This window comes from Staurois parvus, unplaced genomic scaffold, assembly GCF_062004578.1.
Source record: "Staurois parvus isolate SC_StPar_1 unplaced genomic scaffold, SC_StPar_1.0 ptg000544l, whole genome shotgun sequence".
Classification (NCBI taxonomy): domain Eukaryota; kingdom Metazoa; phylum Chordata; class Amphibia; order Anura; family Ranidae; genus Staurois; species Staurois parvus.
The window spans coordinates 7,715,940-7,740,358 of record NW_028318340.1 but is presented as its reverse complement, the minus strand read 5'-3'; the positions used below and the strand labels follow the sequence as shown (position 1 = coordinate 7,740,358).

At 42.4% G+C, this 24,419-nt stretch overlaps 1 protein-coding gene and 1 pseudogene across 1 annotated transcript; both read right to left on the bottom strand.

Moving 5' to 3' along the window:
- Positions 1 to 2,812: 2,812 nt before the first annotated feature.
- LOC149451259 (uncharacterized) lies at positions 2,813 to 3,922 on the bottom strand (annotated as a pseudogene).
- Positions 3,923 to 7,820: 3,898 nt separating this feature from the next.
- Positions 7,821 to 19,021, bottom strand: ZAR1L (zygote arrest 1 like). The gene is made up of 4 exons (XM_089690876.1): positions 18,509 to 19,021; positions 15,976 to 16,068; positions 10,202 to 10,276; positions 7,821 to 8,129 (listed from the first exon to the last, which is right to left on the bottom strand). The coding sequence occupies exons 1-4, from the start codon at positions 19,019 to 19,021 to the stop codon at positions 7,986 to 7,988; spliced, it is 825 nt and encodes a 274-aa protein (XP_089547002.1). The 3' UTR covers positions 7,821 to 7,985.
- Between the last annotated feature and the right edge of the window lie 5,398 nt (positions 19,022 to 24,419).

Genomic DNA, 24,419 nt, shown 5'->3' with positions numbered 1-24,419 from the left:
AGGATTCCATTTGCATCACGATACATGTTGTACCCCAAATACAAAGCAAATACATCAATGGGATACATGGTCCAGTAAAGCTTGCTTTTGGCTGTTTTCACACTGATCCGTTTTTCTTCTAAATTTGCTTAGAAAGCGGAAGAAAAACGCATGACCAATAAATTCTATGGAACTCTTCGGATTGGTCAGTTGCGGGTGTGTCGCATTTTTGGTGCAGTAAAAAAAAATGCAACAAAAATGTACCTCCCCACTAAAATGGAGAACACAGCAAAAACGCATCAAAAACACACCCCTCCTGTCAGAGCCAGGAGTCAGATTCAGAACAACCTGAGCTCAGAGAAAATGGGTTAAATTAGACTGAGAGCAGCAGAAAAAAGGGGTGTTGGAGAAGTCTCTAGTTTGAAGTGGAATATTTCAGCAAAAGGTATTTTATTTTTTAATGGGTTGTTCATTTGTATCTTATTTTTGTGTGGAGCTCTGCTTTTAAAACCCAACTTTTGTTTTTTTTTAAATAAAAAAAGTCTCCCAGCCAATAAAAAAAAAACAAAAAACCTCAGTTCGACTTACCGGTAACAGTATTTCTGGCAGCCTTTGAGGACAACACCTGAAGAGAGTGTAGCTCCACCCACCAACACTGCAGCCAAACTTTAAAACAGCCTCTTCCACCATGCCTTCAGTTGTAGAAACCTCGTCTGCTGGAAAACAAACAGACCAAGTGCCACCATAAAATGATAACTTAAAAAGCAAACTAATGTTCTAATGAGGGTAGAAGCTGCTTTCCTGAAAGGCTCCTAGAAATACCATTACCAGTAAGTTTTCTCACCTCATCTTTCAGGACAGCACCTGGAGATGACAACTGAGAAACTTACCCTAGGGTGAGACCACTGCTTGCAGCACCTTCCTACCACAGGACTGGTCAGCTGCCAACAGTAGGTCTAACCTATAATGTCAGATGAAAGTAGAGAAGCTAGACCAAGTGGAAGCCTTGCATATCTGATCTGGTGATGCACCAGCCCTTTCAGCCCAGGATGCTACCACTGCTTGTCGAGTGGGCTGTATTTCCCTTCTGTGGTTGCCTTACTACTGCCACGTAAGCTTCCTTAATAGCCTGCTTGAACTACCTTGCCAGGGTTCTCTTGGAAGCCTTCTCGCCCTTGCGAGCTCTGGAGAAAAGAACAAAGAGCTTGATTTCCTAAAGCTTTTAGTTGCCTCCAAAAACTGTAGGAGACAGCTCCTTACATCCAACGCGTGGAAGACTTCCTGTCCTGGCTTAGACGGAGCTGGACAAAAGATAGGTAAAAAAATTTCTTGAGTGTGGTGAAATGCAGGTGACATTTTTGGAAGAAAATCTGGGTCTGTCCAGAGGATCACTCGATCTGAAAACATAACTAGAAATGTCTCAAAAATGGATAGTGACTGAATTTCACTTATACTTCGAGCCAAAGTGACTGCTATTAACAGGATTGTCTTGAGGACCAGATTCCTTAACGAGGCCTCCCTCAGGGGCTTGAATGGGTCCCCTGTGAGCCCCTGTAACACAAAAGAAAGATCCCAGCTGGGAAAAAATTTAGTAGACACTGGCCTAGCCCTGGCCAAAGCCCTAAAAAATATAATGAAAGGTTTCTGCGATAGCGTCTTCTCCAGGAACACCGACAAAGCTGCTATGTGAGCCTTGAGAGTACTTGCCGCTAAGCCCATCTCCATTCCTTCATGGAGAAACTCCAACATTGAAACGATCTTGTTCAACTGAAAACCCTTGGATGAATACCAAGAATTATAATGTTTCCATACTTTAAAGTATATCACTTTGGTTACTCTCTTCCTGCTTGAAAGGAGGGTAGCTATAAGCTTGTCTGACAGTCCCTTTCCTCTTAATAGGTCTTCTTCAGAAACCAAGCTGTTAATTTGAGGCTTTCCACCTCAGGATAGCATAGAGGACCCTGCACCAACAAATCTCTTCTGTTCAGCAAAATCCAAGGGGGCTCGCAGAGAGGTTTAGGAGTGACGAAAACCAAGGCCTTTTAGCCAAAATGGGGCCACTAGGATCAACTCCGTGGTTTCCTTCCTAAACTTCATGAGCACTTGTGATATCAGTTGAAATGGGGGAACATGTAGCACAGGGGTTAATCCCACCGATGAGTTAACTCCGTGGTTTCCTTCCTAACCTTCATGAGCACTCGGGATATCAGTTGAAATGGGGGAACATGTAGCACAGGGGGTAATCCCACCGATGAGTTAATCCCACTGCCTGATCTTTACATAGGGAGAAGAAATCAGGGCTTTTTGAGCTTTCCTGACTTGCGAGCAAGTCAACCTGGGGAACCCCCCTCAGAGCTCTATGATCATCTGGAAAACCTCCTGATTCAGACTCCACTCGGACTCTTAACACCTGCTTTCTGCTTAGGTAGTCTGCCAAAAAATTTTGAGCGCCTTTTAGATGGACTGCCAACAGGAAAGCTACATTCTGTTCTGCACAGGTTAGGATTTGGAGTGAAAGCTCCAGGAGACTCTCACTTCTCCTTCCCCCTTGCTTTGATATATATGCAATGGCTGTCATATTGTCTGACAGGACTTGAACATGATGGCCTTTGATCGACTGCTGGAAATGTAAGAGACCCAGCTGCATCGCTTTTAGTTCTCTTCATTTGGATGATCTTCTGGCCTCTTCCTTTGACCATGAACCCTGTCACTAGATCTTCTAGATGGGCTCCCCAAACCCTTGTGCTTGCATCTGTTATTAAGAGCCTGGTTATGGGGAAGGACCAGAGCAGCCCCTTCTCTAAATTTGTTAAATTCACCCAAGAAAAGATCCTTATAGGTTTCTCCAGAGAGTCCTGATGAGACCAGTTCTGAAGAATAGCCTGCTGGAGTGGAAGAACGTGCGGCCTAGCCCATTGAACTGCCGGAATGGGGGCTGTGAGAAGTCCGAGAGCTGATATTGCGACACTTGCTGATAATTAGAGGTTGGACAGGACCTGAGCCAGGGCTGACTGGATTTTTTCCATCTTCGCTTCCGGAAGGAAAATATCTTCTGCTGCACCAAATCTATTGTATAGCTGAAGAACCTCACTGTCTGAGCTGGTGTCAAGTTCAATTTCTCTACATTTAAGAGCCAATCCAACCTCTGAAGGTGTACTTGGGTCGTTTGCAACTCCGACAACAACCGACTCCTGGACTCTGCAAACAGGAGCAGGTCATCTAAATAAGGCTGAAGGGGGATCTCAATTGTCCCTTAAGGGTTCCAAAGCCTCTGCCATCACCTTGGTGAACACCCTGGGGGAAGACGAGAGTCCAAAAGGTAGTGCTCTGAACTGCAGATGCCAAATTCTTGTCCCTAGATTGACTGCCAAATGGAGAAATCTCTGTGATGAGAGGGCTATTGGAATGTGCAGGTAAGCATCTCAGAGGTCTATAGATGCCATGAAGCAACCTACAGTCAGTAGTTTCCTTACAGAATAAATTGTGTCCATACGGAAACATTTTGTACCGAATGGACCTGTTGAGGTTTTTAAGATTCAGAATTAAACGGAACTTCCTGGAGGATTTCTTGACAAGAAAAATATGTGACTAGAAACCCTGACCCTCTTGTTCTCTGGGAACCTTAACAATGACCTCTTGTTGCATCAGTTCCTCTAAGAGTCATTGCCAGTGCCTTCTCCTGGTCCCTTGGGAGATTGGTAACTAAAAACCTTTTCGGCAGAACTTCTGAAAACTCCAGGCTGTAACCTTGAGCGATGATGTTTTTGACAAACGTGCTTGATGTTGCCTCTTCCCACTGTGGAAAGGAGGACAGAGGCCTTCCCCCTACCCAGCGGGGACCGTCATTGGCTCTTTGCAGACTGTGCTGGAGACCTGAAGAGCACCCCTCCTTTTCCCCTATTCTTTCGAGGGTTCCAACTTCTCTTCTGGCTCTGCTTCCCATCTCTTTGGGACTGCAAAAAATTACAAAAGTTCCACTTGACTGGCTGCTTCTTTTTCTTGGCTGGGAAGGCCTTCTTATCTGCTGTCCTGTACAGAATGGTCTCAAGGTCCAGCCCAAACAGTAGGTCCCCTGAAAAGGGAATTCCACACAACTTTACCTTTGAAGTCGTATCCCTGGTCCATGTCTTGAGCCAGATGGCTCGCCTGGCCGAGTTAACCAGAGCCAAGGACCTGGCCGACATCCTAATTGATTCCACCATGTACAGTCCACCATGTTTCTTACTGCCCTCAGAAGAATTGGGAAGGATTCTAACAACTCTATTCTAGAGGTCCCTGCCTCCATGTGTTCCTTCAACTGGTCGAGCCAAGATTCTAAATTCCTGCCCACTACCATTGAAGCCATCGCAAGCTTAAGGTTGGACAGATGTTTTTTGAGGAGGGAATCCACCCTTTTATCCATCGCATCCTTGAGGATGCCCATATCCTCAAGCGCAAAGTCCGTACAGCTGGACACGTGTGAGAAGGCAGCATTTACCTTTGGCTATTTATTCCAAACCCGGGACTCATACTCCTTGAAGGGAAATCTTGGAGATTTTGGAGCACTTCATGCTTCCTTCCGCAGACAAGCTTTATGGGGATGCTGACCATTTTCCTGCAGGACTTGGCACCTGCCCACACTGCCAAAAGCACCAAAACCTGGTTCAATGACCGTGGGATTACTGTGCTTGATTGGCCAGCAAACTCGCCTGACCTGAACCCCATAGAGAATCTATGGGGCATTGCCAAGAGAAAGATGAGAGACATGAGACCGAACAATGCAGAAGAGCTGAAGGCCGCTATTGAAGCATCCTGGTCTTCCATAACACCTCAGCAGTTCCACAGGCTGATCGCTTCCATGCCACGCCGCATTGAGTAATTGCTTCCAAAGGAGCCCAAACCAAGTACTGAATACATATGCATGCTTATACTTTTCAGAGGTCCAATATTGTTCTAAGTACAAACCTTGTTTTATTGATTGCATGTAATTCTAATTTTCTGAGATTGTGGATTTGGGGTTTTCATGAGCAGTAAGCCATAATGATCACACTTATGACAAATTATGGCTTGAACTATCTTGCTTTGCATGTAATGAGTCTCTCATATATTAGTTTCACCTTTTAAGTTGCATTACTGAAATAAATGAACTTTTGCACGATATTCTAATTCTTTGAGTTTCACCTTTATGCTAGGAGAAATAAAAGGTGTTTTTACTGGATGTGTAGCCATCAGATGTTTGTATATTGGAGTCTGGTGCAGACAAGGCCAGTACCTGGCATTTAGTATGTGTATGGTAGTGGAAGAAGGAACTGACCTGGAGCCGTTTTTTGTTCTTTTGAAAGAAAACACTTGTAACAGTTTGGGTATATTCTGCTACAGCAGCCTGCTTTTACCTTTCAAGTTGATACATTACAAAAACACATACATTCCCACCTCAGTTACTGATGTCACAGCTGGTTGGATGATGAGTCTGCCTTTTAAAGTGACAGATCTATCATCTTGAAAAGCCAGATTCAATAGTTTTCAATTTTATATTGTTAAAGTAAAAAAGTCTGCAAAACTAGATAAAATACTGTATAGTAAAATCTTTGTTACCACGAGTCAACTTTTAGGACAGCACAGAAAATATTGTGGCTCTGCCAACATAAAAACAGGAATCAAGGCTCATAGATCAGTGTCTCTAAACCAGAGCTCCCTCTGGGTGGTGTGAGCACAAGACCCAGCCTGTTCTGGATCCGCATCACAAGTTGTCAGCACCATAACAACCAATAACACTTTGGACCAGGACATGTAGCATCATTTGTTGCTATGGTGATGGCAGCTGGCTCACCCACCATGGCATTACATGACTGATCCAGGGTAGGTAGCATACAGCATTCAGTGGAAGATGGAACTCCACCTCTATCTCCTGCCCTTTGCCACACTGCTGGAGCCAAAAGGGTAGGGTTCTGATATGAAGAGGGGATTGATTGGGGTGTTCTGTAATGATGGGGTCCCTTGAGGCAAGAGGGCAACATCTTCATATGAAGGGGGGCTTCTGATGTGAACCTAAAATTTCATTAAGGCAGTTATGCATGATCTCAGAAATTAATTCAGATTTCCAATTCATAAGTAACATTTATATTTTAGACTGGGGTGACACCAGATTTTATGTACTTTTAAGGGGTTCTGCATCAGAGAGAAAGGTTGAGAAACACTGACAGACAGAAGCACAAACAACCTGTTAGGCCTAGAACAATTTGAACATTGATGTTGTAAGGCCTTTTTGGTAGTTGGAGGAACCTTGAAAATACAGTTCAGATTCTCCCCCTCATGTGCTGTCCAGGAAGAGGTTCAAGAAACATTTCTCTGGTAACTCACTTTCCTGGACAGCAGGGAATTGCCTCCAATTTTAGTCACTAAGGTTTATAGAAATTGAAAATAAGGAACTTAGCTAATTGCCTACTCTCCCTAGAGGTGGTCTTCCATAAACCACAGACAAGGGAACATGGTCTCCAAAAGGCAAAAGTTCCCCTAAAGTGGAGTTTGCAAAGATCCCTCCATTTTTCTGAATGGACACCCTTCCATACATAAAGTTACAGTTATGTGTTCAGTAACTAGCTTTTAGGTACCAATGTATGCTTACACATGTCTTAATTACAACTACTCACATACAGTTACTACACAGTTATTAAAAAGGCAACTAGACTGGACAATCTGTTAAAGGCAACCAGACTGATCACTTTGCAAGGGAGGCTGCCTCAGAATGATTGGCTGAAGTTGGCAGAGCTCCAAGTACAAAGTGACAATTTCACTCTGCCCCAAGCTCTGGAAAAATTCCCTTACAAGTGCAACTTCATTGGCAGTTATCCAATTTGCCCTTCACAATCAACCCAAGATCGAACCTTAACCACTTCCCATCCGGCCAATGTACATAAACAGCTGGATTGGAGCAGTGCATGGCCCCTGCATTAATTGCCTCTGCACTCCCTGGGAGCGTGTGGCACCATGATCTGATGCCCAATTGCAGTACAGGACATCTGTGTGAGGTCCTGATTCATGTGATCACCGATTAATCAATCAGTGATCACATGAATAGTAGTAAAGAAGATGTCACTCCCAGACATAATTGCTTACTACTTGTACCATGTGAAATCTGAATCCTCAGAGGTCACATGGTACAAGGCTATAAACAGTCTTGTACCATGTGACAAGCTGTGACCAATCACAGCATCTCAATGGCTGCAAGAATACAGCCAGAGAAGGAGAGTTGCTTTTACAGCCTTTATAGATGTAAAAGCAATCAGTGTAAAAACAAAACCATGACCCCCACAAGTAGTGTCACTATGGTGACACTGTACTACTAGGGTGACTAAAAAATATAAAATATAATAAATTTTGGTTATAAGACTAACTTGGGGTATTTTTTCACAAAAAAAAAAAAAAAAAATAGCCTAATACATTTTGGCCAAGATTTATGAAGAAAGATTTGCAACATTTTATAAGAATGTTTCAAAAATGTTTGGACTTTATTTTAGTCTTTTATTAGCCACTTGGATTACTTTTTGCTATACAAATGAAGTAATCTCAAAAAACAAGCTAAAAAATTCATATGGGTACAGTGTTGCATGACTGCAGAATTTTCAAAGTGTGATGGCACTGAAAGATGAAAATTGGCCTGGACAGGAAGGTGTGAAAGTGTCCAGACTTGGAAGTGGACATTAAGGTTTGCCACTAGCCTAGTATTGACATGCCACTTCCAACATGTGCCTTTGTTGCGCCAAGTATGTGGCAACTGCAGCACAGCTCCCAACAAAATCTGACATGAATTCCAGGATGATTGATCAAATCAAAGTCTTGTGAAACATACTGTCAAAGAAACTTTATTTACAAAGTATACAAAATATTGCCACACAAGACAGATACAAAAATCAGTCCATTATCCAGTGCCGGGGTCAAAAACCAGGATTCAGTGTAATCTCAAGTAACGCCACAAAGTGCTATGCAGTTGAACAAAGTGCTCTGCAGTTACAATGCTATGCTCCACATCAGACTATATATTTAAAGCTGTATGTATTGTCACAAGAGAGCCTTTTGTTTTTGCAGCGACCACACAGTTCCTGGCGGTGAGGCCTCTTCAGATCTATGTGTCTTTTCTTTTGGGGACAGGAGCAACGAGTCTTTGAACAAACCTTGAGGGAAGGGAAGAAAAAAAAAAAATATATAAAATATATAAAGTTTGATAGTCTGCCTTTACATCAGATTACAAAAACGCCACAAGCAAAATCTTGAATCCTCTGTCAAAGCCAATATAGTATGAAAAGGTCAACATAACATGCATGATTAAAACTACTGGTCTTAAAAAAAAAAAAAAAAAAAAAACCCTTGCTAGGAAGTGGGATACCCATGTGCCAGACCAAGAGCTGCTACTTGCAAGATGTTCATTTGGAGATCTATGCCCAGAGTTCAAGTGCCATAGTCTTCACCCATAAGCAATCTTTGGTCCATTAGGCCTATTTTCCAAAGGCTTCATCCTGTAAAAGAGGAACAGCAAGCTTCTACAAAGCATTTGTAGAGCTTTCAGCTCCAGTTTGTAAATGTTGGGACTGATCCTAATGGAAGTGTTGATTGCCACTTTATATAAGCTGCTAGCAGCTTTCAGTACCAATTGAAGCACACTGAAAAAATACAATCAGCACTCAGATCTGTGGTTCATCATTTCCAGACAGGCACTAGGAGGAATTTTAAAGGCTGAAAGCTTATAAAAGCTTGAAGTTCACACTATTTTAACAAGCTGAAGCACATATGAAGACAAGCCTTACTCTTCTACATAGAAGCATTGCATAGCTCCCTATGTATGCCTCAACTGCCCTATTCTAGAAGCACATGCAATTAGGAGCCTTGCTGGCTTTAATATAGCTAGCCAACCTTCCATTGCTTTTTGCAAGCAATTCAACAGTAGTTTGCAGATTACACTGTAGCAGGATAATTGCAGTTAAACACCAGTGCCATTATACCATATTTTGACAGTTCTGCAGTAGATTATGGGGCTCCATGCATATTTATTGGTTTTGTTTATCCTGTTTTTTTACACAAACTTATTTGATCCAAATGGGAGGATTGGGTAGCGGCTTAAAGTAGCATTAAAAACAAATATTGCATTTCATCAATACTTAGACTGAATGTCTGCATTAGTTTTCGTTAGGCCTTCCCCCTGGTGATCTGGCCAGTAACACCACATGTATTAAGATTGCTTACACTCTAGATCAGGGGTCTCCCCAACGTGACTTTGAGGGCCCAACACAACAAAAATGCTTGGACTGATGCTGCCCTCTGAAGCAGCAACAGAAGCACCTTTTGGACAGCAGTATTGTTAATGGGGTGGGGATGCTAAGTGTACTAGCAGATTTAGATACACTAAAATAAAGTTGCTGTAACTGCCTAAAGAGTTAGGCAGAGTTCAATGGTTTCGTTTTTGGGATAAAGGTTCTACATAAATAGCTGACCATTGTAAGCACCCTGCCACAAACCCAACTGCCACATCTGCAGGTCAGCTCCTGTTGAAACACTTGCTGGCCAGATCACCAGGTGAAATAAAAAAAATAAAAAAAAAAAAAAAGGCAACAGAAGAGAACACCCTGGGGCATGCTGTAACCTCCCCGACCACCTTGATCCAAAGAGCCACAGTTCCAGTTTAGCAGGATGGCTGCAAAGATAGCGTCAATGTTTGATGTAGTTACATGACAACATGCTTATTCTACAAAGAACTCAAGCATTGAACAGGCAATACATTGCTGCCATCTATAGGCAGGGGAAGAAGCAATGTCAATAGAGGGTTCTAACTGCATTGGCACTAGAAGTGGCAGAACACAGACTAATGGTTACCCAGATCAGGACTTGGCACCTACCAAGTGAAGAATGCTGTTGTGCACCAACAGTCCACTAGTATTACACAGGATCCTTTGTCCAACCATAGGACCTGGTAGATGTGCCTGATCACAAGAGACAGGCAAAACACCAACCTGCACTTTAAACAGGTGTTCACATGCTTAGCCTTCAACTTTAAAGGCTTTAAGGAAGCTGTATAAGCCTAATATTTGTACAATGGTATCCACATTTTAAAAACCCAACCAAAACCCAAGTTAGGATATACACCAGTACAAAGTTACACACTAGTACAAAGTTAAAGTACCTCAAATGTGGACTTGCAGTCCCCCCCATACATACAAACCTGTTTAGAACTGAAAACAAACAGAACAGTCACCTGACACTGAATCTCTTCCACTCTGTAGGGATTGAATCCTTTCTGGCATTTGCGGCATAGCTGTTTAAAATACACCTGAAAAGAGAAAAGTCAAAGCTACCATTCTGTACATGGCAAACCAAGTATGGAAACATTTTTGGACAAGAGGAAAGAATGTTAAAGCAGAACTAAAGTTTGATACCCCTCTAATGGTCCAATGCAACCTTCTGGCATCTACCGGGCTGCAGATGTCTTCATTGGTTGGCACTGGAGGACATCACTAGCACAGGAGCTCATTCTGGCATAGATCTGTGTGCTGGAATGACTGAATGGAGCTGCACTTAAGCAGGTCAGTATACATTCCATGTCTTCTACAATAAAAGCTTGATTCTCTTTTTTAAAACTAGCTTTTAGTTCTAAAGACCCCAGCACCCCCCACACCACATAGATGTTTTTTTGTAAAGTTTCCCTTTGAGATCTCTCCAAAACATGAAATTATCCCCCTGTCACCAGAAAAGGTTTTACCCAAAATAAATATTCTTGTCCCTGTTACAACTATGTACCTGTGGCAATGGTCACCATAATGGAGTGTGAACCTACCCAGTAGGGCACAGACACTTGACAGAGGTTCTAACTTCCATAAGTAACATTTTGGCATTCCATGCATCATGACAGCAGTGTTAGGACAATGACTGCAGGCGACAGTACAGCTTAGAGCAGAACTGCAGCTGCTGAAAAGCTTACTGCTCCCTCACATTGGCAATGAAAAATGTTACCGTATACAGCAGTCAGTGAGAATGCGCCAAAAAGTATAGCCAAATTTTTTTTGCACAGAACACATGTTGGTGAAGGAAACTGCATGCCACCAATTTTATAGAATTACAGACTGCATCTGTACGTAGAGACTGACGCTGTTGCAAACATGTGCACCAGAGACTGACGCAGTCTGCCATTTTGTTAAGAGTAGCCATGTTATTCCCTCATTCTTCCCCCCCTCCCCCCCACTCAGAGGCAGTGATAGATGTGTTAAAAGTGTCACAGGCCAGATCCCAGCAGGTAGCCATGAGGTGCCTCACTGTCCCAAGAACCTGTGCCATTTCCCACCTCGGAAGAGAAGACAAGCTCTCAAGAGTTGAAAGATTCTGACCTAATGAACCTAATGCAGCATAGGTGACAGAATCAGATAACACTCCTCAAAATCCATTTCTCATATCTTGGAATATGAGAAATTTACATAAAAACCAGACATACCGTCAGATTGACTAGGAGGAGCCAAACAGTTTGATGGGTCACTCGACTCGTCTCGCATACACAGGAAAGCAGAAAAATAGATCATGAACCGTTCAATATAGAATTACATAATTCATATCTAATCAATCCTCAGACTTATCTGCATAATAATCTACCCACAGGCCAAAATATGAGTTAGGAAAGATTTTGGCTCTAGTTTAGGTCTATGCCCAGACGTTCCCTCCCAAACAAGGTATTGGTCCTTTGACTTCAGCAACACCCCCTGCTGGGAACTACAAATTGGGCTGTCAGGCCTAAGACTAGTTAAGTTGAAGAAGTCTGCCATTTTATAACAGCAATACCACCTGGGGAGACACGTGCCCTCTTGCTCTGAAACTTGGATCTGCTAACCCAGGACTTTGGCAAGTACCTTAACCCTTTCACCTCTGATATCTTTGCATATGTATATCTTAGTTACATCTTGTTTCTGTAAATATTTATTGCACCAGTTTGACCTTTTAGTAATAAATCTCTGAAAGTGTTGAACTGTTTCTATAGCTCTGTATTGAAATTTATGAATCCCTGCCTCTAAAGAGAACGCTACTGTTTAACACTGTAGTATAACAGGCTTGTGTTATGACCGTTTTATACAGACAATTCTCAATCATTATAGTGTTATAGCTGAGATCGCCCAGTTTCCTCTCGAACAAAAAGTGGTGGCAGTGTGAAGGGTTAATTGCGTAATTAACCTGACCCAGTAACAATCGCTCAGGCTGCCGGTACAGTGATCTGTATCCATTAGCTGGAAAATAGTTGTGCAGTATTGTTACACACGTCATATCGCAGTTTTAGATCGGCTAGCCCTTTAGTCACGAGTTTGGGTGAGAAGGTCTGGGGTCTGATGCTGCAATCGTGACAGATGCGGTCATCCATCTTGCATCATTGTCTCCCTCCAATCCCCCTCCTTCAGGAATGTGGTCTGTATGTATGCGGAGATCACAGGCATCAGGCACAGCGGGAGAGCTTCATGGTAATAAACCCCAATTAGCCTGGGCCCAGTATGTCAGACTCTTGTTTGGAGGTGATCATAAAGCTATAAACCAGTCCTTCAAACGCATTCCAAGATAGCCAAAAAACAGGCATCACATTTAAAACCCACTTGTCCATACAATTTCATTGCTTAAGCTAGGAAATTGCAATGAAGCAAAGCATATATTCGGATAGCTCAGTTTAATGCGAGTCACCTGATATCTTACACCCCTAGTTGAAGTCTAGGGGAGAGCAGAGAGCCATATAGTTCGATATGGCATTTGAGGTCGGGACGTTCAGGATATCATTCTGCATATGAACCTACTAGTGGCTAGGCTGCTACATGCACCTAGGGAAGGTTATTGACCATGATATGAACTGAGTAATTTGGTCATAGCCTAAAACACCCCTCCCCAAATGAGGCGATTAGTTCTCTGCTGTAAGAGGACACCCTGCTGGGTTCCTAGAAAAAGGCTGTTATGCTTAGAGCAGTAAGTTAAAGAATTCTCCCCTTTTAACATCAGGAACCAACTTGGGAGATGGTTTAAGATTCAAGTTTCCTGAACAAAAGGGTACCAAGGCTGACGGCAAGTATTCTACCTCTAACTTTCTGTTATCCCCCTGTTGTGTACACACACACACACACACACACACACCTTTGTCTGTAAATATTTTGATTGCACCCTTTTGACCTTTTTAGTAATAAATACTATTTCCTGAAAAGTGTTGAACTGTTTCTAAAGCTCTTTAATGCAAACTAAGAATCCCTGTTTCTGAAGAACGATACTGTGTTTTTTTTAAACTTCTGCATACATCTGTCTGCGGTGACATGGTGTATACAGACGCTTATTCAAACATCATAGTGTCATTGCTAATATTGGCGAGTTTCCTCCTTTTCTCCACAAAAAGGCAGAGGTGGCATGAAGGGTTAATTGCATAATTAACCTGACCAAGTAACAATCGCTCTCAGGCTTCAGGTACATAGATTGTGGTCCATTAGCTGGAAAATCTTTGTGCAGGGTGCAGTTGAGTGTGGCATTGTTACGCACATGACAGCTTGGTTTTAGATTGGCTAGTCCTTCAGTCACAGGTTGGTGAGAAGGGCTGGGGGTCTGACGCTGTGACCTTCACAGCATCCATTACAGCTTGTGTGCTAGTTATGGCTGGAGGCTAAAGCACTACACTTGGTGCCACACCAAAGAGGAAAACTTTTTACCTGCCGGTGACACCTGGTTCTACCACTGACTAGAAAGTAATTCAAGGAAATGGCATGAAGTACCGATTCTCTTCCATATATTTAAACATGTTTACACTTACTCCAACCTGAAGGCATTGAGGGAAACTGCTGTATAGTTTAGGGAAACACTACGCTCATGAAGATCACCGTTTCTAGGTACCCCTAAGCTCTGCACAGCCAGGCAACATGCATTTTCCACATTCATCTACAGTCTGAACAGTCCATGAGCTTTGGAGTTATATTAGAGGGGAAAAAAAAAAATAAATATTAAGATAGGGCAATAGGTATGGGATTTCCAACTTGACTAAATCAATGCGCTGGGACAACTTCCTGGACTGTTCTTTTCCTTGAAAGCAGTCAGTCTTTGTGGATCAGTAGCAACAGCTGAGGGACTTGCAGCCCCCCTCTGAAAACCAGCTTGACTTGTAAACTACATGCAGAGGTCTCCTCTCCCCTGTAGAACAGCTCCCCAGCCTGTAGACCCTACCAGCCCTCCTGGCTGCTCTGAAGATCTCCCAGAAGGCTAAAGCACAGAGCTGTCCTTTGAAAGCTTGCTACATGTGGCAGTCTGACCCCTTGTGAATCCCTGGGTGTGCTGATGTACTGTCCTTGATCCTGGTAATCCTGTACTGCTGACCCCAAGGGATCCCTCCCAGGCCAGTCTCCTCAGCACTCCATCATCCACCCAACTAGACTATCCTATATTTATGGGCTGGTCCACCACTCTACCAGGGTCTCCAAACCTGGGATTGGTTGGACTCCCAAAAAACATGCAAATTAGGTCTCCATCTCTTTAGCCTACTGGCAAGAAATTACCAGAACCTGACCAAACCAAGACTAAATGAACACAAAGGTTATAAAGCCACAAGATCAACTCAGCCATCACAGCTAGAGTTGGCAAATAGACTAACTTCAAATAAAAATAGTCAATATGCTTTGTCCGCTTTCAAATGTTGCCAATTTTTCCCCACACACTTCGCTCCTCATGACAGGACTGCTGTCCAAATCCATGAGTGACAAACACTACATTTAAAAGCAATTAGGTAATCTATATATGGTAGAAGTCAGAACAGGTGAAGACTTTTTGGGGTCTGCCATGGTCCCACAGGCAGGGGTGATGCAAACATTTCACCTTTCTGGGAGAGAAACCAGCTTTTGGCTGCTTTAGGGGGAACTGCAAGGATTAGTCCGTATAAATTCTGCCCCCTGTCCAGGTTCCCCTTCTGCTTGTTTCCCAGGCATCAAGTGGTACCCCCTTATTGCCAGCCCTGGTTGTGTCCATTGCATTTTTCTAGAAGTTCCCCTTCAAAAAAGGGGACATGTTCCAGCACCTGCAACCTCCCTGCCACTAACACCCCCCCCCCCCCAAATCCACCCTTCCTGTGACAGCGGGTAGCTCAAACCCACTGGTACACACCTAAGCAGGTTGTGGGACTCATTTTTATTATTTTTCTTGTTGCCTAGGCAGATCAGTGGAAATGCTGCAAAAAAGCATGTATTTCGTTTTTGCTGCATTTTTGAAGTCTATAGAAAGAAAAACTCCCTTTCCAAAAATGCACAGGTGTAAATATGTCCCATAGGAAATGTTAAATGGACTGTACTGCGTTTCTGCAAAATGCAGAGGCGTAAACCTAGGGTAAAGGATGTTTTACCCATATTAAAAAAAAAAAACAAAAAAAAAAAAAAACACAAAACTATTTTTTCGGCACATGAAAACACTGCGATGGCATAAACTAGCATCACTGAAACAGGTTTCTTGTGTGTATTCATACTGCATCTGGTGTAAACAAGCACTAAATATACTGTAGAATATCCAAAGCCAAGAACAATCAAGGGATTATTTCAATTTATTGATCCTTAGAATGGTGCCTGCATTAGTGTTTTCAGGCCAAGTACATTTGCTGTAGGTACAGAAAATGTCAGCTGGACTTGTCAAAAACTCCAGCACATTTGTAACTGTGTACTGTAGCAATCTCAATGTTACCAGCTTTTACACATCTATTCTGTAATAGAATGAAAACCCCCTTCTACGCAATAAAGAAAATGTTTAATCACTTTAGGACGAAAATGTGTTTCTGGCTGAGCCAACAGGTGAAAAGTAAAAACTTTAGTAGAAACCACCACACAACTACCCAGCTCATCTCAAGATGCCAGATTCTTTTTTTCCCCCTTCATATTGCCACACCATGAGCCTATTAATCGCAAAGCAGAGTACAAACCAAGAAACATCCAAGCCATCTAATGTGACAGGTAACCTGTCAAGACAGGGATTCTACTTTGTATGCGATAATGCACTCACCTTGTTGCTTCCAGAAATACACCAGACATATGCACTCTCCCATCGCGTTTTACAGTCTTTGCAGTGGAAATAGCCATATTTTTGTTCCAAGAACTGAAAGACAAGAAAAATGCATAGCATGTGTAAAGCCATACTCAACACAACATTTTATAGATCACATTATACAGGATTCATATTTTATATAGTGCCAACAGTTTGTGCGGTGCATTACAATAAATTTCAATCCCAAAGGAATGGGAGGCCCTGCTCATGGAGCTTACAGTCCAAAGGAAGGGGAAGGTGGTACAAAAGGCGATAATCTGATGGATGCAATTCAAGTTCAGTTCTTAGGTGGAGTGGGCTTCCCTGAATAGAGCAGTCAAAGATTGCCTAAAGGTGGCCAGATTGGGAACTGACCAGACATACTGAAGTAGGGAGTTTGAGGATGGGAGAAGTTCTGGAGGCGGCAAGGGAGCGAGAAAGCAAGATGTCATGGAGTGGATAGGACGATTTGGACAATATCTGCAGATAAGGTTGGTGATGTAGCTGGGGGGCAGTGTTGTGGATGGCTTTGTGTGTTGTGGTTGGAATTTCATATTGTATACCTTGGGCTAGTAGAAACCAGTGAACGGATTTGCAGCAGTAGAGGTAGATCTGGGTGTCAGCAGCATAGAGGTGGTACTGGAAGCCATGGGAGGTAATCAATTGGCCAAGGAAAGGTGTAGATAGAATATGAGGCAACCTCTTGGACAGTCTTTGGGTAACCCACAAAGAGGAAAAGGAGCGGAGGAGCTGGTGTTGTATACGATACTGAAAATGTACTGGGAGAGGCAAGAGGAAAACCAGGAAATAGAGTTGGAGGCAAGGGAGTGGAGTTTAGTTCTGACAAGTAGGGATGGGCTTGAGGTTTTAGTCGAACACAAGTGCGGACTGGTCGGCGTTTTTTTTTTTTTCCCCCATGGAGTTGGAGTCATGACAATGCTGGACACGATGGACTAATTTTTTGGCTCTTTTTTTTTTTTAATAAAGGACTCAAACTTGTTTTGTTAAGGAATTAAAAAAAAAAAAAATACTGGTCTATTTTTTACTAAATTTAACCCTTTAGTGAATTGGTAGGGGGTGCAAGTACCCCTTATTTACAAGGGGGGTATAAAGGGGTACCCAGATGCTAATGAGCTCTCCTGCAGACCCCCACAACCACCAGGCCAGGGTTGTGGGAAATTATACCCCCCCCCCCTTTCCTACCCTGCCAGGCCTGTGCTTGGATCAGGGGTCTGGTAGGAATTTAGGGGGGGTATCATCAAGATATAACGGGACACTGGAAGAAGGGGAGGATCAGAGGTCAGGATCAAACAAGTGTTTTTACACAAAGAGGATTAACCCCCTTTGGTTGCATAGCAAGTATAACAAGCATGTTTTACTGCATATACAGACTGAATTTACTGTTGTGAGTTTAGTAACACTTTAAATTCAAAATTTGAAGTTGTTAATTTGGTTTGAATGTTCGACCATGAACCAAACGTGGGGGTGTTCGTCCCATCACTACTAAGCTCCAAAATTGTATACACTAGTTACAAATTTGAAGCAAAGTTCCAGATAAAGCCATAAAGTGCATGGCACATTAAGGCCTCATGCACACAAGGCGTTTTTTGCAGCCACTTTTAGGGGTGTCAGGTGTTTTGTTTTACTGCTTTAAAACAGCCCTCCATGTTATCCTATGTGTCCATACACACACACACACACACACACACGTAGAAGCTTTTAGCAGCAGCATTTACCAACAGGAAAAACCCAATGCCAGTGCATTCAGGAGCAGCAGCATCTCGGCAGACAAAAAAAAACCCTGCTTTATTGTAAAGGTGTCTAAACGCATGTCAACGCTAGGCATGTTTATTGCTTGAGCGTTAATTAATTTCAATGGCTAAAATAAATTATTCTAGCCAATAAAATGAATTAACGCCCAAGCACTTGATGCTTGTAATAAACGCACCTAAAGACTTGTAAAAATATTAGACATTGACAAGCATTTTTCTGCCAAAGAGTACATGGTGTCCACTTGGTGGGAGAAGTGCACTGAGGATTACTGCCACTGAGAAGGGGTGGGGTGGGTGGGGGGGAGGTACCAGTCCACAGTTGGGCTTAGTCCTATTCAAAGTGAAGGGTGCAGTGCATTTCCAGGAAAGGGATTGGTTGGTATAGTCCATTTAGCCCTATAACAGGATGGAAGACACCGGTTGAGGGGGGGGAGCAGTCTGGATTAGTCCTGCTTACTGCATGAGAGTAGGGACTGCAAGGGGGGGGGGAGAAGAGGGGGATTCCATCTAGTCCTCTTGCATGGTTAATACCAGAGACCTGGAGTGCAGGGTGTCCAGTGTGGAGGTTACATTACTCCATCCATCTAGACTTATTGCAGGATGAAGGATACTAGGGTTCAGATGTACCAGATTGGGGGGGGTGAAGGGAGTGAGATTTGTCTGTCCAGTCCTATTACAGGATGAAGGATAGTAGGGTTCAGGGTATCTTGTGGGGGTGCAGTAGAGATTAGTACGGCTACCTGAAAGGCAGATTTCCCGAGCTCCTCCTCGTCAGCTGCGCTTTTCTCTGTGCTCGGCTCCGCCTCTGTTTCTTCTTGTTCCGCCCCGCGCTCCTCAGTCTGGTCGTTCTTGTAGTCGGTTGGACGCAAAGACAGGAGGCGGCGCTCCAGAACCGGCGAATAGACGGCCATCGGGCGGGTGAATCGTGTAGCCTCGGGCGGTGGTGGAGGAGTAGGAGGGGGTCTCCGGAGGGTGCGGGGCCCCAGAGAGCACTGTATCCCGGTGTCCACCCGTGGGTTCACCTGCACCCCCACATCCCTGGTGTTGGCCCTGCGCAGGCGGGGGGTGAGGTTGGGGTTCACCTGGGACAGGATGGCCTTCAGCTGGGCTCTCTGCAGATTGTCCAGGTAGTCGGCGGGCTCCGAGCTCTTCCCGGACTTCCAGCTGGCCTGCTTGTTCCGGGCGGGGGGCTGCGGAGCCGGGGGGTTGTAGTGCTGGTAGGCGCTGTACGGCGAGTACATGAACCCCGCCATCCCTGTCCTGAGTGTGAGAGAGGAGGAGCGGGGAGAGGGAGCTTATCACTGCGCGGAACAGCTGAGGGCCATCACTAATCACCGCCCGGGGATGGGGAGAGACGGGATTCATAGCACTCCCATACACTGCTATACATCACTCCGATAGATGGCTATGGATCGCTCCAATATCTATAGACCACTCCAATATATATCTATAGACCGCTCCAATATATATCTATAGACCGCTCCAATATATATCTATAGACCGCTCCAATATATATCTATACATCGCTCCAATATATATCTATAGACCACTCCAATATATATCTATACATCGCTCCAATATATATCTATAGACCGCTCCAATATATATCTATAGACTGCTCCAATATATATCTATAGATCGCTCCAATATCTATAGACCACTCCAATATATATCTATACATCGCTCCAATATATATCTATAGACCGCTCCAATATATATCTATAGACCGCTCCAATATATATAATTATAGGTCACTCCAATATATATCTATAGATCGCTCCAATATATATCTATAGATCGCTCCAATATATATCTATAGATCTCTCCAATATATATAATTATAGGTCACTCCAATATATATCTATAGACAACTCCAATATATATCTATACATCGCTCCAATATATATCTATAGACCACTCCAATATATATCTATACATCGCTCCAATATATATCTATAGATCATTCCAATATATATCTATAGACCGCTCCAATTTATATCTATAGATTGCTCCAATTTATATCTATAGATCGCTCCAATTTATATCTCTAGATCGCTCCAATATATATCTATACATCACTCCAATATATATCTATAGACCACTCCAATATATATCTATAGATCGATCCAATATATATCTATAGACCACTCCAATATATATCTATAGATCACTCCTATATCTATAGATCTCTCCAATATATATCTATACATCACTCCTATATCTATAGATCTCTCCAATATATATCTATAGATCATTACAATATATATCTATAGACCGCTCCAATATATATCTATAGATCGCTCCAATTTATATCTATAGATCGCTCCAATTTATATCTATAGATCGCTCCAATTTATATCTATAGATCACTCCAATATATAAATATATATAAATCGCTCCAATATATATCTATAGATCGCTCCAATATATATATCTATACATCACTCCAATATATATCTATAGACCACTCCAATATATATCTATAGATCGATCCAATATATATCTATACATCACTCCAATTTATATCTATAGATCGCTCCAATATATATCTATACATCGCTCCAATATATATATCTATACATCGCTCCAATATATATCTATACATCGCTCCAATATATATCTATACATCGCTCCAATATATATATCTATACATCGCTCCAATATATATCTATACATCGCTCCAATATATATATCTATGCATCACTCCAATATATATCTATAGACCACTCCAATATATATCTATAGATCGATCCAATATATATCTATACATCACTCCAATTTATATCTATAGATCGCTCCAATATATATCTATACATCGCTCCAATATATATATCTATACATCGCTCCAATATATATCTATACATCGCTCCAATATATATCTATACATCACTCCAATATATATCTATAGATCGATCCAATATATATATACAGTATATCTATACATCACTCCGATAGATGTCTATGGATCACTCTAATATATATATCTATAGATCACTCCAATATATATCTATAGATCTCTCCAATATATATCTATAGATCACTCCAATATATATCTATACATCGCTCCAATATATATCTATAGATCACTCCAATATATATCTATAGATCACTCCAATATATATCTATAGACCACTCCAATATATATCTATAGATCTCTCCAATATATATAATTATAGGTCACTCCAATATATATCTATAGACCGCTCCAATATATATCTATACATCACTCCTATATATATCTATAGATCTCTCCAATATATATCTATAGATCGCTCCAATATATATCTAGATCGCTCCAATTTATATCTATAGATCGCTCCAATATATATCTATACATCACTCCAATATATATCTATAGACCACTCCAATATATATCTATAGATCGATTCAATATATATCTATAGATCATTCCAATATATATCTATAGATCATTCCAATATATATCTATAGACCGCTCCAATATATATCTATACATCACTCCTATATATATCTATAGATCTCTCCAATATATATCTATAGATCGCTCCAATTTATATCTATAGATCGCTCCAATTTATATCTATAGATCTCTCCAATATATATAATTATAGGTCACTCCAATATATATCTATAGACCGCTCCAATATATATCTATACATCACTCCTATATATATCTATAGATCTCTCCAATATATATCTATAGATCTCTCCAATATATATCTATAGATCGCTCCAATATATATCTATACATCGCTCCAATTTATATCTATAGATCGCTCCAATTTATATCTATAGATCACTCCAATTTATATCTATAGATCGCTCCAATATATAAATATATATAAATCGCTCCAATATATATCTATAGATTGCTCCAACATATATATATATACATCACTCCAATATATATCTATAGACCACTCCAATATATATCTATAGATCGATCCAATATATATATACAGTATATCTATACATCACTCCGATAGATGTCTATGGATCACTCTAATATATATATCTATAGATCACTCCAATATATATCTATACATCGCTCCAATATATATATCTATACATCGCTCCAATATATATCTACACATCGCTCCAATATATATATCTATGCATCACTCCAATATATATCTATAGATCGATCCAATATATATATACAGTATATCTATACATCACTCCGATAGATGTCTATGGATCACTCTAATATATATATCTATAGATCACTCCAATATATATCTATAGATTGCTCCAATATATATATCTATACATCGCTCCAATATATATCTATACATCGCTCCAATATATATATCTATGCATCACTCCAATATATATCTATAGATCGATCCAATATATATACAGTATATCTATACATCACTCCAATAGATGTCTATGGATCACTCCAATATATATATAGATCACTCCAATATATATCTATAGATCACGCCAATATATATTATTATACATTATTTATATAGCGCCAACGGTTTGCTCAGCGCTTTACATTATAGTGGGAGACAATACAGTAACAATACAGTTCAATACAAGAGGGATTTGAGGGCCCTGCTCCTTGGAGCTTACAATCTAGGAGGGAGGGGTGAGTGGTACAGTAGGTAGTCACTGTGGAGGATGGAGTGGATGGAAGAGTGGAGGATTCCAGAATTAGCAGAGAGCAGGATAGGCTTCCCTGAAGAGAAAGGTTTTCAGTGATCGCCGAAAGGCAAGTAGAGTAGGTGATAGTCTGATAGAATGGGGTAGGGAGTTCCAGAGGATGGGTGATGCCATGGAGAAGTCTTGGAGATGAGCATGGGAGGAGGAGATAAGGGAGCTAGAGAGTAAGAGGTATTGCGAGGAGCGGAGTGTACGGTTTGGGTGATATTTAGAGATATGATCGGTTTTGTAAGTTGAGGCAGTGTTGTGGATGGCTTTATATGTCATTGTCAGAGTTTTGAATTTTATCCGTTGGGCAACTGGGAGCCAGTGGAGGGATTGGCAGAGAGGGGTGGCAGATATAGAACAGTTGGTGAGGTGGATGAGTCTGGCAGCAGCTTTCAAGATAGACTGGAGGGGGGATAGCCTGTGATGTGGTAGGCCAATGAGGAGGGAGTTACAGTAGTCGAGGCGTGATATGACAAGGGAGTGAACGAGTTGCTTAGTGGTTTCCGGGGTTTGGAATGGGCGTATCTTGGAGATGTTGTGGAGGTGAAGTCTACATGATTTTGTCAGCGATTGGATCTGGGGCTGGAAGGACAGATGGGAGTCTAGGATTACCCCTAGTACACTGGCATGAGGGGATGAACTGAGGATGGTGTTAGCAATGTTTATGATGAAGTCAGTGGAGGTGGCATGGGCTGGGGGGAATACTAGGAGCTCAGTTTTGGAAAGGTTGAGTTTGAGGAAGTGGAGTGACATCTAAGCCGATATGCCGCTTAGTAGGCTAGCGATGCGGGTGGAAACTGAAGGGGTGAGGTGAGGGGTAGACAGATAGATTTGCGTGTCATCAGCATAGAGATGGTAATTGAAGCCGTGGGAACTTATCAAGTGACCAAGGGAGGAGGTGTAGATGGAGAAGAGAAGGTGCCCAAGGACAGAACCTTGGGGGACCCCTACAGAGAGAGGGAGTGAGGAGGAGGTGGCAGCGTTATAGGTAACACTGAAGGAGTGCTGCGATAGGAGAACCAGGAGAGGGCGGAGTCGCTGAGGCCAAAAGAGTGTAGTTTTTTGAGGAGGAGGGGATGGTCAACCGTGTCAAAAGCCGCGTAGAGGTCAAGTAGTAGCAGTATTGAATAGTGGCCGTTGGTTTTTGCAGTTAGTAGGTCATTAGAGAGCTTTAGTAGGGCAGTTTCGGTGGAGTGTAGGGGGCGAAAGCCAGACTGTAGGGGGTCGAGAAGGTTGTTGTCCATGAGGTGAGAGCTCAGACAATTGTAGACTAAGCGTTCTAGGAGTTTAGAGGTAAATGGCAGCAGGGAGATGGGTCTAAGGTTGTTCAGGTTGGTGGGGTCTAGGGAGGGTTTTTTAAGTATGGGAGTGATGTGTGCGTGCTTTAGAGGGGAGGGGAATGCACCTGTAGTGAGGGAGAGATTGAAGATGTGAGTGAGAGAGCAAAGGATGGAAGAGGGGGGTGACCGAAGGAGTTGTGAGGGGGCAGGTGGTGAAGCGGGCTTCTGAGAAGACCTTAAGGACCTCTTCGGTGGTAGCGAGGTCAAAAGGGGGACAATGTTGAGGGAGGTATGGTATGAGGAATGCTAAGTGGGGTGGGTGTCTGTGTAGTGGCGATATCCCTACGAATTGTGTCAGTCTTGTTTTGGAAGTGGTGTGCAATCTCGTGGGCAGTTAGTGAGGCGCTGGGTGGCGGTGGGGGTGGAGAAAGTAGAGAGTTAAAGGTAGAGAAGAGCCAACGACTCGAAGAGAAGGTATTGATGAGGGTGACAAAGTAAGCTTGCTTGGCAGTGTGAAGGGAGGAAGTGTATGTTAGGAAGGCAGATTTATAACGGGTGAATGCTTGGTGGGATTTGGTTTTACGCCATAATTGCTCCAGCTCGCGACTGTGTCGTTTGAGATTTCGGGTGTGGTCAGTCTGCCAAGGTATTTATAGAGCACTCCAATATACAGTACATATAGACCATTCCAATATACTTCTGTAGAGCACTGCAATATACTGCTGCAATCCTG